At 42.8% G+C, this 15,000-nt stretch overlaps 1 protein-coding gene across 1 annotated transcript in view; it reads right to left on the bottom strand.

Moving 5' to 3' along the window:
* LOC143297485 (lachesin-like) overlaps positions 1-15,000 on the bottom strand; it is an 89,765-nt gene that overhangs the window by 31,992 nt on the left and 42,773 nt on the right. Inside the window, exon 5 of the mRNA XM_076609884.1 lies at positions 10,896-11,024. Within this exon, the coding sequence (XP_076465999.1) occupies positions 10,896-11,024 (129 nt within the window). The remainder of the gene's footprint in view (positions 1-10,895; positions 11,025-15,000) is intronic.

Here is a 15,000-nt window from a genome sequence, read left to right as displayed (position 1 = left end):
CCCCCACACAGACCCCATCTGATGTCCAGTGGCTGTCTGAATGGCCCAGCCTGTAGTGTTGTCCTTTCCCCCCAACACACAGACCCCATCTGATGTCCAGTGGCTGTCTGAATGGCCTGTAGTGTTGTCCTTTCCCCCACACAGACCCCACCTGATGTCCAGTGGCTGTCTGAATGGCCCAGCCTGTAGTGTTGTCCTTTCCCCCACACAGACCCCATCTGATGTCCAGTGGCTGTCTAAATGGCCTGTAGTGTTGTCCTTTCCCCCACATAGATCCCATCTGATGTCCAGTGGCTGTCTGAATGGCCCAGCCTGTAGTGTTGTCCTTTCTCCCACACAGACCCCATCTGATGTCCAGTGGCTGTCTGAATGGCCCAGCCTGTAGTGTTGTCCTTTCCCCCCAACACACAGACCCCATCTGATGTCCAGTGGCTGTCTGAATGGCCCTGGCTAAGGCTTGGTCGTCACAAACACGGTACTCTTTCTTCAACCACCTCTTCGTTACCGTTTTTGTCGTTAGCATGAAGAGGGTTAAGGACAGTGTTTAACATATCAGGGTTTCACTCTGTTTTGTCAGTCAGTGGAGTGCATCGTTATAGCACTTAAGGATAAAGTATAGTTTAACGTGGCAGAGTTTCACTGTGTTGTCAGTCATCGTTATAGCACTGAAGGATATAGTTTAACGTGGCAGAGTTTCACTGTGTTGTCAGTCATCGTTATAGCACTGAAGGATATAGTTTAACGTGGCAGAGTTTCACTGTGTTGTCAGTCATCGTTATAGCACTGAAGGATATAGTTTAACGTGGCAGAGTTTCACTGTGTTGTCAGTCATCGTTATAGCACTGAAGGATATAGTTTAACGTGGCAGGGTTTCACTGTGTTGTCAGTCATCGTTATAGCACTGAAGGATAAAGTTTAACGTGGCAGAGTTTCACTGTGTTGTCAGTCATCGTTATAGCACTGAAGGATAAAGTTTAACGTGGCAGAGTTTCACTGTGTTGTCAGTCATCGTTATAGCACTGAAGGATAAAGTTTAACGTGGCAGAGTTTTACTGTGTTGTCAGTCATCGTTATAGCACTGAAGGATATAGTTTAACGTGGCAGGGTTTCACTGTGTTGTCAGTCATCGTTATAGCACTGAAGGATATAGTTTAACGTGGCAGGGTTTCACTGTGTTGTCAGTCATCGTTATAGCACTGAAGGATAAAGTTTAACGTGGCAGAGTTTCACTGTGTTGTCAGTCATCGTTATAGCACTGAAGGATAAAGTTTAACGTGGCAGAGTTTCACTGTGTTGTCAGTCATCGTTATAGCACTGAAGGATATAGTTTAACATGGCAGAGTTTCGCTGTGTTGTCAGTCATCGTTATAGCACTGAAGGATAAAGTATAGTTTAACGTGACAGAGTTTCACTGTGTTGTCAGTCATCGTTATAGCACTTAAGGATAAAGTATAGTTTAACGTGGCAGAGTTTCACTGTGTTGTCAGTCATCGTTATAGCACTGAAGGATATAGTTTAACGTGGCAGAGTTTCACTGTGTTGTCAGTCATCGTTATAGCACTGAAGGATAAAGTATAGTTTAACGTGGCAGAGTTTCACTGTGTTGTCAGTCATCGTTATAGCACTGAAGGATATAGTTTAACGTGGCAGAGTTTCACTGTGTTGTCAGTCATCGTTATAGCACTGAAGGATATAGTTTAACGTGGCAGAGTTTCACTGTGTTGTCAGTCATCGTTATAGCACTTAAGGATAAAGTATAGTTTAACGTGGCAGAGTTTCACTGTGTTGTCAGTCATCGTTATAGCACTGAAGGATAAAGTATAGTTTAACGTGGCAGAGTTTCGCTGTGTTGTCAGTCATCGTTATAGCACTGAAGGATATAGTTTAACGTGGCAGAGTTTCACTGTGTTGTCAGTCATCGTTATAGCACTGAAGGATAAAGTATAGTTTAACGTGGCAGAGTTTCACTGTGTTGTCAGTCATCGTTATAGTACTGAAGGATATAGTTTAACGTGGCAGGGTTTCGCTGTGTTGTCAGTCATCGTTATAGCACTGAAGGATATAGTTTAACGTGGCAGGGTTTCGCTGTGTTGTCAGTCATCGTTATAGCACTGAAGGATATAGTTTAACGTGGCAGAGTTTCACTGTGTTGTCAGTCATCGTTATAGCACTGAAGGATATAGTTTAACGTGGCAGAGTTTCGCTGTGTTGTCAGTCATCGTTATAGCACTGAAGGATATAGTTTAACGTGGCAGAGTTTCGCTGTGTTGTCAGTCATCGTTATAGCACTGAAGGATATAGTTTAACGTGGCAGAGTTTCACTGTGTTGTCAGTCATCGTTATAGCACTGAAGAATAAAGTATAGTTTAACGTGGCAGAGTTTCACTGTGTTGTCAGTCATCGTTATAGCACTGAAGGATAAAGTATAGTTTAACGTGGCAGAGTTTCACTGTGTTGTCAGTCATCGTTATAGCACTGAAGGATATAGTTTAACGTGGCAGAGTTTCGCTGTGTTGTCAGTCATCGTTATAGCACTGAAGGATAAAGTATAGTTTAACGTGGCAGGGTTTCGCTGTGTTGTCAGTCATCGTTATAGCACTGAAGGATATAGTTTAACGTGGCAGAGTTTCACTGTGTTGTCAGTCATCGTTATAGCACTGACGGATAAAGTATAGTTTAACGTGGCAGGGTTTCACTGTGTTGTCAGTCATCGTTATAGCACTGAAGGATATAGTTTAACGTGGCAGAGTTTCACTGTGTTGTCAGTCATCGTTATAGCACTGAAGGATAAAGTTTAACGTGGCAGAGTTTCACTGTGTTGTCAGTCATCGTTATAGCACTGAAGGGTATAGTTTAACATGGCAGAGTTTCACTGTGTTGTCAGTCATCGTTATAGCACTGAAGGATATAGTTTAACATGGCAGAGTTTCACTGTGTTGTCAGTCATCGTTATAGCACTGAAGGATATAGTTTAACGTGGCAGAGTTTCACTGTGTTGTCAGTCATCGTTATAGCACTGAAGGATATAGTTTAACGTGGCAGAGTTTCACTGTGTTGTCAGTCATCGTTATAGCACTGAAGGATATAGTTTAACGTGGCAGAGTTTCACTGTGTTGTCAGTCATCGTTATAGCACTGAAGGATATAGTTTAACGTGGCAGAGTTTCACTGTGTTGTCAGTCATCGTTATAGCACTGAAGGATATAGTTTAACGTGGCAGGGTTTCGCTGTGTTGTCAGTCATCGTTATAGCACTGAAGGATATAGTTTAACGTGGCAGAGTTTCACTGTGTTGTCAGTCATCGTTATAGCACTGAAGGATATAGTTTAACGTGGCAGAGTTTCACTGTGTTGTCAGTCATCGTTATAGCACTTAAGGATAAAGTATAGTTTAACGTGGCAGGGTTTCGGTGTTTGGTATAGAATGGAGAGATATTGCCGAAGGTCATTTTACACTCATCCAATCCAAGAGGATTAAACGTCTATAAGGACCAAGTATGTTTCAGTTTTCAATTAAAGAAATGTGTTTGTAAAACTATTTCTATCTTTCTTTTTTCTTTTATAATCATGCATATCAAGAAAAATCAACAATCTTTCTCATTTTGCAGGAGGTTTATTGGACGTCAAGTAAAGGAAAAACGAAACAAAAAGTTTATATTGAGTTATGCTTCCCTTCTCTTATTGATCAGCAGTCTGTATTCCCATTTCAGTTCTGAATCAGACGAAATCCTTCTGCGTTCTATTGTCCCAAAGGCCGATTAGCTATCTTAAAGGACATTCTTCCGGCGTTCGGAAATATGGCGAGCCATTTCTTGTTGCTCCCAGCGGGGTTTATCTGCCCTTTGGCCGGCATGGAGCAAAATGGCCGCTGCGCCGCTGCCGCCACAGTCGATCCAAGCAGTTCCAGAAACAGATCCTTCATGGAAAACAATGGGGAGAGAAAGGGGGCGTTCAGTGCAGGAGGGGGCAGTTAGAGTGGGGGAAATGTCCATCCACATTCTGTGGCAACGTTCAAACGCACACATGAAATAGAAGAGCAAAATGGAAGAAAACAAACAATAAAACTAATGCAAAAATTTCACAAAAGCTGTTTCCGTGCATTGCCATGTTCTCGCCTTGTGAACAACCATCCTAACTGATGTCATTGCAATTTGTTGTGATGTTGTTTAGGACTTGCTGCAATTGTTGGCAGAAACTGGTTGATTCTTTTTTGACTCACTTTTGTAAACAAAGTGAGTCTATGTTTTAACCCGGCGTTCGGTTGTCTGTGTGTGTGTGTGTGTGTGTGTGTGTGTGTGTGTGTGTGTGTGTGTGTGTGTGTGTGTGTGTATGTGTGTGTCTGTGTGTCTGTGTGTCTGTATGTCCGTGGTAAACTTGAACATTGCCATTTTCTCTGCAAATAATTTGTCAGTTGACACCAAATTAGGCATAAAAATAGGAAAAATTCAGTTCTTTCCAGTCATCTTGTTTAAAACAATATTGCACCTCTGGGATGGGCACACACACACAAAAAATGAAGCCTAATTATATGCAAACTGCATTTACTGTTATATTTATATTTTTTGTATTCTCTAAACTTAGCACTTTGATCTGATATTCTGACCCAACAACAAGAGCAGTCATTATTAACATTTTTTGTTCAAACAGGAACTTCTTTTGCTAAGCATGGAATTTTTATTTATTTTGCAAACGTTTTGGTGCAGATAGTAAAAAAGGGAAATTACTCTGTAATTAATGTTAGGGGACTTAATTCGCTTTAAACTGATCTTTCTCATCTTAAACATTACATTTTGAAATTATACTCAATACATAAAAAGCTTGGATTTTTTTAAAAGTGTATCACAAGTGAGCCTTGAAGGCCTTGCCTGTCTTGTTTCCTTCTTGTTTTAAGTAATGTCGTGTGTGTATGTGCATTATGTTTATTGCAATGGGCCTTGAGCTCATTCTAAGGTAGAAAGCGCCCAAAAAGCATCCATCATCATCATCATCATTATTGTTATCATCATCATCATCATCATCATCATTATTGTTATCATTATTATTATCATCATTATCATCATCATCATTATTATCATTATATCATTAGTAGTAGTAGCAGCAGCAGTAGTAGTAGTACTAGTACTACTACTATCATTATCACTTTCACCATCATCATTATTATTACATTATTATAATTATACTAATCATTATTAACATATTACCGTCAGCACCATCAGCATTGTCATTATCATCATCGTTATAAAATCAATCCAAATCACAGTGGCATTCTCCTTGGACACATCCTGACCACAACAACACAGCAGCCACATCACACAGCTCTTTGGGCCTTTCCTCCTGTTCTCCCTTGGGTTCAAACCTTCCACTGTTCATCCCAAACTGAGCCAAGGCGGAAAGCAGTCCTTTTGTTTTCAGAAAGGACAGTTGGGTCTCATCGAACGATCTGTTCCTCAGTGATAGGACATTGCCGGCTATTTTGGAGGCGTCCACGATCTATTTTATATCACGCTTGGTTGGACTGAAGGCAAAGTGGCAAGGCGGAAAGCAGTCCTTCTGTTTTCAGAAAGGACAGTTGGGTCTCATCGAACGATCTGTTCCTCAGTGATAGGACACTGCCGGCTATTTTGGAGGCGTCCACGATCTATTTTATATCACGCTTGGTTGGACTGAAGGCAAAGTGGCAAGGCGGAAAGCAGTCCTTCTGTTTTCAGAAAGGACAGTTGGGTCTGATCGAGCGATCTGTTCTGCAGTGATAGGACACTTCCGGCTATTTTGGAGGCGTCCACGATCTATTTTATATCACGCTTGGTTGGACTTGAAGGCAAAGTGGCCAATGATGTAAACAGCAATGTAGATCATGTGGCAGACTGTTTTTCAAATTACCAGATATTGATATTCGTCAACATGGTGATGTGAGTAAGGCGTTTCACTACATCTGAATCATGTGTAACACAGACATTAAAAACGAAACCAAAAAACTTTGTTATTCCAATTAGAAAATATTATTTCAATGCATGTTTTTTGTTTGTTTGTTTGGGTTTTTTGGTTTTTTTTTTAGTTTGTTTGTTTGTTTTCTTCTTTCTTTCTTGTTTATCTGTGCTTGTTTTTTTGCTTGATCATCTTTTTTTAGTGTGACGGGGGAAGTATTGTGCGTTTGTGCGTGTGTGTGTGTGTGTGTTTGTGTGTGTGTGTGTGTGTGTGTGTGTGTGTGTGTGTGTGTGTGTGTGTGTGTGTGTGTGTGTGTGTGTGTGTATGCGTGCGCGCGTGCATGCGTGAGCGTGTAGGAGGTGGGAAGGGGGTGTTTGTGTGTGTGTGTGTGTGTGTGGGTGGGTGGGTGGTTGGGTGCGGGTGTGAGGAAGGAAGGTGATGGAGGTACGCGCGTGCGAGCGTTTTCGAATCGAAACACGCTTGATCGGAAGGAGAAAACTGTCGAGCGTCTTGAGAGCTGTCTGGCTGTCAGACTGAATACCGTAACATTAGAAAAGAAGCTGGCAAAATGGTTCAGACGCTTACCTGCCAATGCAGTGTCCGGGAGGGTCTGGGTTCGATTCCTGTTATCGCCCTGTCTCCAAACTCTGACTGGAGGGTCAAACTGAGCGTCTTGTTATTGGGATGGAAAAGAGAAACCCATGTCACGTGTGCAGCACGCACATTGCGCACCGAGAAATGAACTCATGGCAACATGCGTTTTGTCCTCTGGCAAAACTGTGATGGGTACACAGAATGCAGAATACTTTATTATCTCAATAGGAGAAATTCATATACACAAACATATATGTATGCACTCAAGGCTTGACTACACGTTGGGTTGTTCCGCTAGTCAGCCATTCGCTTGGCAGATGTCGTGTAGCGTGTATGGATTGCAGTGACGCCTTCTTGAGAAACTGAAACTGGAACGAAAACTGAAAAGAAAACAACACAACATCACAAGAAGAAGAAGAAGAGGAAGAAGATCTGTGTGTTTTCATTTTTGACTCACTTGTGTAAACAAAGTGAGTCTATGTTTTAACCCGGCGTTCGGTTGTCTGTGTGTGTGTGTGTGTGTGTGTGTGTGTGTCCGTGTGTGTGTGTGTGTCCGTGTGTCTGTGTGTCCGGTGTAAACTTTAACATTGACATTTTCTCTACAAATACTTTGTCAGTTGACACCAAATTTGGCATGAAAATAGGAGAAATTCAGTTCTTTCCAGTCATCTTGTTTAAAACAATATTGCACCTCTGGGATGGGCACAAAAAAATTAAAAAAAGAAGCCTAACTATATGCAAACTGCATTTACTGTTATATTTATATTTTTTGTATTCTCTAAACTTGGCACTTTGACCTCTTATTCTGACACAACAACAAGAGGAGTCATTATTATCATTTTTTGTTCAAACAGGAACTTCTTTTGCTAAGCATGGAAGTTTTATTTATTTTGCAAACGTTTTGGTGCAGATAGTAAAAAAAGGGAAATTACTCTGTAATTAATGCTAGGGGACTTAATTTATCACAAGTGAGTCTTGAAGGCCTTGCCTCTCTTGTTTTCATTAGTGTGGAGTTTAACGACCTGTCGGCTTAAAGCCCTTAAGGTCAAGTTGTTCGTAGCTGTGGTCTTTCCCAAAGGGGGTGTGGCGTGGTCAAGGCGTTGGTCCTGTGGTCTTTCTCGGGGAGGGTCCTTGTTGTGTGCTGGCCGCCGTGAAGTCCGCGGTCCGTGCTGTGTCCTGGCTGTGTGCGGGTGGTGGAGTCCTGATTGTCGGTCCGAGACTGGTCCTCGCGATGTCTTTTTTTTTTTGTCCCAGCGGCGATGATCCACAATAGGGGGGGCGCCCTTTCCTGGTGGGGGGGGGGCGCCCTGTCCTGGTTGGGTGGTGGGGCGCCCTGTCCTGGTGGGGGGGTGGGGGGGCGCCCTGTCCTGGTTGGGTGGTGGGTGCGCCCTGTCCTGGTGGGGGGGTGGGGGGCGCCCTGTCCTGGTTGGGGGGTGGGGGGGCGCCCTGTCCTGGTTGGGGGGTGGGGGGGCGCCCTGTCCTGGTTGGGGGGTGGGGCGCCCTGTCCTGGTTGGGTGGTGGGGGGCGCCCTGTCCTGGTTGGGGGGGGGGGCTGTCCTGGTTGGGGGGGGGGGGGGAGTCCTGGCTGGCAGTTCGAGGGGGTGTCCTCGCTGGCTCTTGGCTCTTCTTTGGGGGTGGTGGTCTGTTCGGGGTTGTTCCTGTGTGGTTGCTGTTTGTGATTTATAGTTCAACTCACACTGCAACAGCAGCATGAACACCACCACCACCACCCACCAGCAGCAAACCACTTCAGTCACAGCGACAGATGGAAACCAGAAAGAAAGATCAAGAAAACAAAACAGTTAAAAAAGAAATATAGAAAGGGAGATGGAATGCCTTTTGTTTCTGAATGAGGAATGGGAAAAGACACGAAACAGGAAGGAAGGAAGGAAGGAAGGAAAGAAAGGAAGAAATCAATCAATATAGATGAAAGTGTGTGTGTGTGTGTGTGTGTGTGTGTGTGTGTGTGTGTGTGTGTGTGTGTGTGTGTGTGTGTAAGCATCATTTGTCTGTTCTTTCTTAAAGTGCACAAAGTATATCTTTTCATTCTTGTCCTCATATAGATACCAAAAAATAGCTGTCCTGCACGCCTACTACTGTGTATTAAGTCCTCAATGTGAGCGCCGTGTGAATGGCTTGTCACTGCAGTTGCCAGTTCCCAGAGTACTGTGTGATGGGGGTGTGGGGGTGGGGAGGGGGAGGTGGGTGGGGGAGGGGTGTGGGTGTGGGGGTGGGGATGGGGGGGGCTATTTGCAGGCTGACTGCTGGCGTGTGAAGTGACAGAAAGAGGTGGGGATGAAGGGTGCCAGAGGACAAGGTGTAAATCGTTTCTCTTTCACCATCCTGCAGCGCTCACTTCTAGCTTAGGGGCACCACCCGTGGTCTGTGTGTGTGTGTGTGTGTGTGTGTGTGTGGTCATTGATCATTCTGTTCCCGTGAAAGAAAACGCCTTTGTTCTGTGGCTCTTTGTACTCTTTTAGTGTTGTCATTTCTCTTCATGTTCTTTGTTTCTGTACCGTTGTCTTTGTTTTCCGCCGACCTGCTCTGGAGATGTGCCGTTCACAGTGACAAAAAAGGGAAAGTATAGCGGCGTGGCCACATAACTAGTACATGTGTCTTCTCCACATTCTTTTCACATAACCAGGACACGTGGCTTCTCCACATTCTTTTCACATATCCAGGACATGTGGCTTCTCCACATTCTTTTCACATAACCAGGACATGTGACCTATCCACATTCTTTCCACATAACCAGGACATGTGGCTTCTCCACATTATTTCCACATAACCAGGACATGTGGCCTCTCCACATTCTTTCCACATAACCAGGACATATGGCCACTCTACATTCTTTTCACATAACCAGGACATGTGGCCTCTCCATATTCTTTCCACATAACCAGGACACGTGGCCTCTCCACATTCTTTTCACATAACCAGGACATGGCTTCTCCAACTTCTTTTCACATAACCAGGACATGTGGCTTCTCCACCTTCTTTTCACATAACCAGGACATGTGTCTTCTCCACATTCTTTCCACATAACCAGGACATGTGGCTTCTCCATATTCTTTTCACATAACCAGGACATGTGACCTCTCCACATTCTTTCCACATAACCAGGACATGTGGCCTCTCCACATTATTTCCACATAACCAGGACATGTGGCCTCTCCACATTATTTCCACATAACCAGGACATATGGCCTCTCCACATTCTTTCCACATAACCAGGACATATGGCCTCTCTACATTCTTTTCGCATAACCAGGACATGTGGCCTCTCCATATTCTTTCCACATAACCAGGACACGTGGCCTCTCCACATTCTTTTCACATAACCAGGACATGGCTTCTCCAACTTCTTTTCACATAACCAGGACATGTGGCTTCTCCACCTTCTTTTCACATAACCAGGACATGTGTCTTCTCCACATTCTTTCCACATAACCAGGACATGTGGCTTCTCCATATTCTTTTCACATAACCAGGACATGTGACCTCTCCACATTCTTTCCACATAACCAGGACATGTGGCCTCTCCACATTCTTTCCACATAACCAGGACATGTGGCCTCTCCACATTATTTCCACATAACCAGGACATATGGCCTCTCCACATTCTTTTCACATAACCAGGACATGTGGCCTCTCCATATTCTTTCCACATAACCAGGACACGTGGCCTCTCCACATTCTTTTCACATAACCAGGACATGTCTTCTCCAACTTCTTTTCACATAACCAGGATATGTGGCCTCTCCACATTCTTTTCACATAACCAGGACACGTGGCCTCTCCACATTCTTTTCACATAACCAGGACATGTCTTCTCCAACTTCTTTTCACATAACCAGGACATGTGGCCTCTCCACATTCTTTTCACATAACCAGGACATGTGGCTTCTCCACATTCTTTTCACATAATCAGGACACGTGGTCTCTCCTCATGATCAACACAAAACATGAAATATTACCTTGAAGTGGACATGATGTCTACATACGCTTTTATCTAACGCTAAGTTCTGTACATTTTTCAGAACTCTCACATCGTGATATTTCTGTACTTGACCATCTACTGACTGGAACTACATTTTATAAGTATTCAAATTATTTCTGTAAAGACAAACATATCGATTTTCTTATGTCCCACAAAGAGACAAGACAGGGACAAGTTCTTTACTTCCGAGGATAACAGATGAGCACTGCTTTTTTTTTTTTTTTTTTTTTTTTTTGCTTTTTTTTTTCATCCAGTCATCGCCTTTGATAGGGTGCACAACACAAAATTAAGCGAGTATATTGGGTTTCTTTTTAAACATATATGGGGAAAAGAAGAGAGGGAGAGACAGAGACAGAGACAGAGACAGAGAGGTACTCACAGTTGACGTCAACGATGAACTCCTGTTTGGTGGCTGGGGGCACACCGTTGTCAGCGATGCACTGGTACACGTCAGCACACATCCGGCTGACGTTGTAGATGATCAGTTGTTCCCCTTTAGCGCCCACTTCTGCCATGAAAAAAAGAAAGGAACAAAGAATGAACTACTGAAAACAAACTGAGTTTTGCTGAATAAGGTTGGGAGAGACAGCTGAAATGTTCAAGTGATTTCTCTGTCAAGAAAACTTTCTGTTGAGTGTGTCATTCATAATTCAGATACAAACATTCTTTAGAAACAAACCTTCCTCGTATTTTTACATGTTTCTTCCCCCCCCCCCCTCACCCCGCCCCCCCCCCCTTCCACCCCCCACCCCCACCCCCACCCCTCCGCCTTAGAAGCTTGAAAAGATAAGGGAGGGGATGAAGGGAGACATGTGTGGGAATTGAGGGGAAGATGGCTAGAGGCCAGAGATTGGAGGAAATAATAACAGATTTCTTTTCTCTCTCTTCTTCTTCTTCTCTCCAAAGATGGCAAGCGTGGCTCCAGTTAATCCTCAGCAGCAAACAGTAGACGTGGACTGAAAGTCTGACAACAGAACTATGGCGACAAAAAAACACAAAAAAAACACACACACAAAAAAAAAACACAACCAACCAGACCTAAAGAAAGGGAGAACGAGTTTAAACAGAAAATGAAAGAAAAAAAAAAGAATGAATGAAACGAAATCGAGAAATTGAATAAAAGAAAGAAAGAAAGAAAGAAAGAAAGACTTTACTCTCCAGCTGGTTTATTCACATCATCATAAAGTTCTGTATCCGAACTGTTCCCTCTTGCATCAAATATGCGAAATATCATAATTATGTATCATATATATATTTTTTTTTTTTTTTTTTTTTTTTTTTTTTTTTTTTCCCATTTATGCTTTAAATAATGTACAATAAGTTATTCTCTTTCCCTCTGCCCTATCAAATAGCGACTGACATGTACAGTGTGTCAATTAAGGATTGAAGAATAGCTATTTCGCAAGAAATATATGTTCTTATTGAAAGCACTTTGCTGTTTATGTATTTGGTGCATTGTTTTGTAAAGCGAAATATGAAAGACCAGCCTCTTTATTTTGATGTATTACCACTTTACGTTTCGTAATGCATGTCAAATCTTGTTTTTAACTCACACAGTACGGCCAGTCCTCTCTTCTCCTCAACACGGACCCCTCGGATGTCCAGTGGGTGTCTGAATGACCCAACCTTTAGCTTTCGTCGTCAGAATTGTGGTATTCTTTGTCAACATTCGCCTCTTCAGTATAAGAGCCTTCCGCTCTACAATATTTTGATGATGGTAACTGGGGTGAAACGCTGTTAACGTCGTCTCTTTCGCCGTTCGTATGGAGAGAGTTAATGTCCCTCTGATATTAATGTATTCTGTTACTTAAAAAAAGGATAATTTAAAAAAAAAAAAAAAAAAGGAGGAAAGAAGAAGAAAAGAACGACGAAATAAAAAGAAAGAAAGAAATGAAAGAAAAGAATTTAGGAAAAAAAACAAGAAAGAGAAAAAAAAAAAAAAAAAAAAAAGATCTAGAACGTCAAAGAACAGATCAAGTTAACAATTATATCACCATCATCTGATTTTAACTCGGTAATGGCCGGAAGATATCAACGTTCTGTCCGATAAACCAAATGCCTGTGTGTGTGTGTGTGTGTGTGTGTGTGTGTGTGTGTGTGTGTGTGTGTGTGTGTGTGTGTGCGCGCGCGCGTGTGAGTGCGCGCGCGCGCTCGTGTACGTGTCTGTGTGTGTGTGTGTGTGTGTGCGTGTGTGCGCGCGCGTATGAGTGCGCACGCGCGCTCGTGTACGTGTGTGTGTGTGTGTGTGTGTGTGTGCGTGTGCGCGCGCGTGTGAGTGCGCACGCGCGCTCGTGTACGTGTGTGTGTGTGTGTGTGTGTGTGTGTGTGTGTTTCACTCTCGCAGTCTTGTAATCATCGTCTCAAATGGAGCGATGTAAAAAAAACAACAACAACAACAAAAAACAAACAAACAAAAAACAAAACAAAAAAAAAAGTCCCTTCCACAGGCATGTGAGCGGCAAGACAGGCTGTCCAACACGCGGGGTTCCTGATGAATGGCACTTGCTCCACACACAAGCCTGAGGCATCGTGCCACACATGTGCTTCTTCACCGGGACCTCTGTATTCAGTTCCCAGCTAGAGCGGGGCTGACTGTTTGTGGCTGATGTATCGATTAGGCGATTAGTCTGATTCCCTCGTCCCTTCTCACCCCCCCCCCCCCCCCCCCCGCCCCCCGTCCTCCTCCTCCTCCTCCCATCCCTACATCTACACTTGTTCTTGATTTCAGAGTTGTAAATGATGTTTTAAAAGCCAGTCGACCAAGGCATCGCCCATTCAGAAAACCTGTTGATTTAATTAGTATTAAGAAATCACCTAAAAATGTGTGTGTGTGTGTGTGTGTGTGTGTGTGTGTGTGTGTGTGTGTGTGTGCGTGCGTGTGTGTGTGTGTGTGTGTGTGTGTGTGTGTGTGTGTGTGTGTGCGTGTGTGTGTGTGTGTGTCCAGTTACTCAGTATGAGACTTCATATCATTATTGAAAATGGAACATCCTTACATCGATAATGCATCGATCCATCGATCCATCTATATATCCATCCATCCATCCAAACACCCATCCATCTATACATACATACATACATACATACATACACACATACTTAAACACATACATTCATCTATACATACATACATACATACATACAAAGAATCAAATACAGGTACATGAACCCTGAAGCTCCAAAATACCAAATAACATCTCCCCACCCACCACTCTCCTCTTTTCATGCAGCAGCTATTGATAATAATAATAATAATAATAATAATAATAATGACACCACTATTGCCACTACTACTAACAATGATAATGATAAGAATGTTACTACTAGTAATGATAATAATGATAATAACTATAACAGTAATGTTGTTGATGATGATGTTGATGATGATGATGATAAGAATAATACAGGAAAACAACAACAACTAAAGTCACTAACAAATCAGTGCCACTTCGCTCCTCTCAACCATGTGAGCTGCCTCACAGGCAGGCGGAGTGATATACGAAGCAGAAAAAAAGTAGTCCCCCTTTTTTGCAACGAAGGAAAAACAGACAGAATTCTAAAGACATCTTGGCAGACAGGCTGACTCCTTGCTGGACTGCACTTCAGACAAACACAACATGCTGCCTGTCTTTTTTCTTCTTCTTCTTGTTCCGATTCCCTCGCTTCACATGGCCCACGGTGACACTAACCTTGAAGTGGTACACCCTCTGATTTTTACCTCTGGATAAACTTTAGTCGGTCGATGAATATGTGCATGATTATGATGTGAGTGAAGTGTGATGAATGAATGATGATGATGACAACGATGATGACAACGACGACGATGATAATGACGATGATGACAATGATTGGTGTTCTCCTTGTTGCTGTTGCAGGTAATAATTGAGATAAACTACAGCACAAATACAGACCAACCTGCATTAATTTAGAATGCAGTGAGGCTTTCAGAAGACACAGGCTGAAGACTGATGCAACATGTTCGTTATGAGATACTAATATTGCAACCTTGGCCACCACCACCTCAAAAAAAATCTGACTGGACTAAACTTTCTTTTTTCCTGATTACCAAGATGCCTGACATGAGCATTGACCTAACGGACAGTGGTCAGGCTTTGAGAACTTACCCAGTGCCGCAAGAATGAAATACACACAACTAAAATAAAACGATATAATATACACTTTTTTTTTCATTTATAAAATATCTGATACAAAAAAATTCACACAAAAGACAAATTGGAAAAAAAAAGGACTAAGATAAACTATAAATAAAAGATGATGAATACACATTACAATGTTTCCATTCCTGATCTTTTTTCCCCAGCTCTTAGTGACAGAGAGACAGAACGCCAGAGAGACAGATAGGCTGACAGCAATAGCTACGACCAAACCATTCAGAGACAACTGTTTTTTATATTGATGACGATGAAGGAGGAGGAGGATGACGATGATGATGACGATGTTGCTATGGAGGTCCATTTTTGGTTTGG

This window comes from Babylonia areolata, chromosome 22 (genome assembly GCF_041734735.1).
Source record: "Babylonia areolata isolate BAREFJ2019XMU chromosome 22, ASM4173473v1, whole genome shotgun sequence".
Lineage (NCBI taxonomy): Eukaryota > Metazoa > Mollusca > Gastropoda > Neogastropoda > Buccinidae > Babylonia > Babylonia areolata.
Note: the sequence above shows the minus strand (reverse complement) of the source record. Positions and strands in the feature narration are given on the sequence as shown.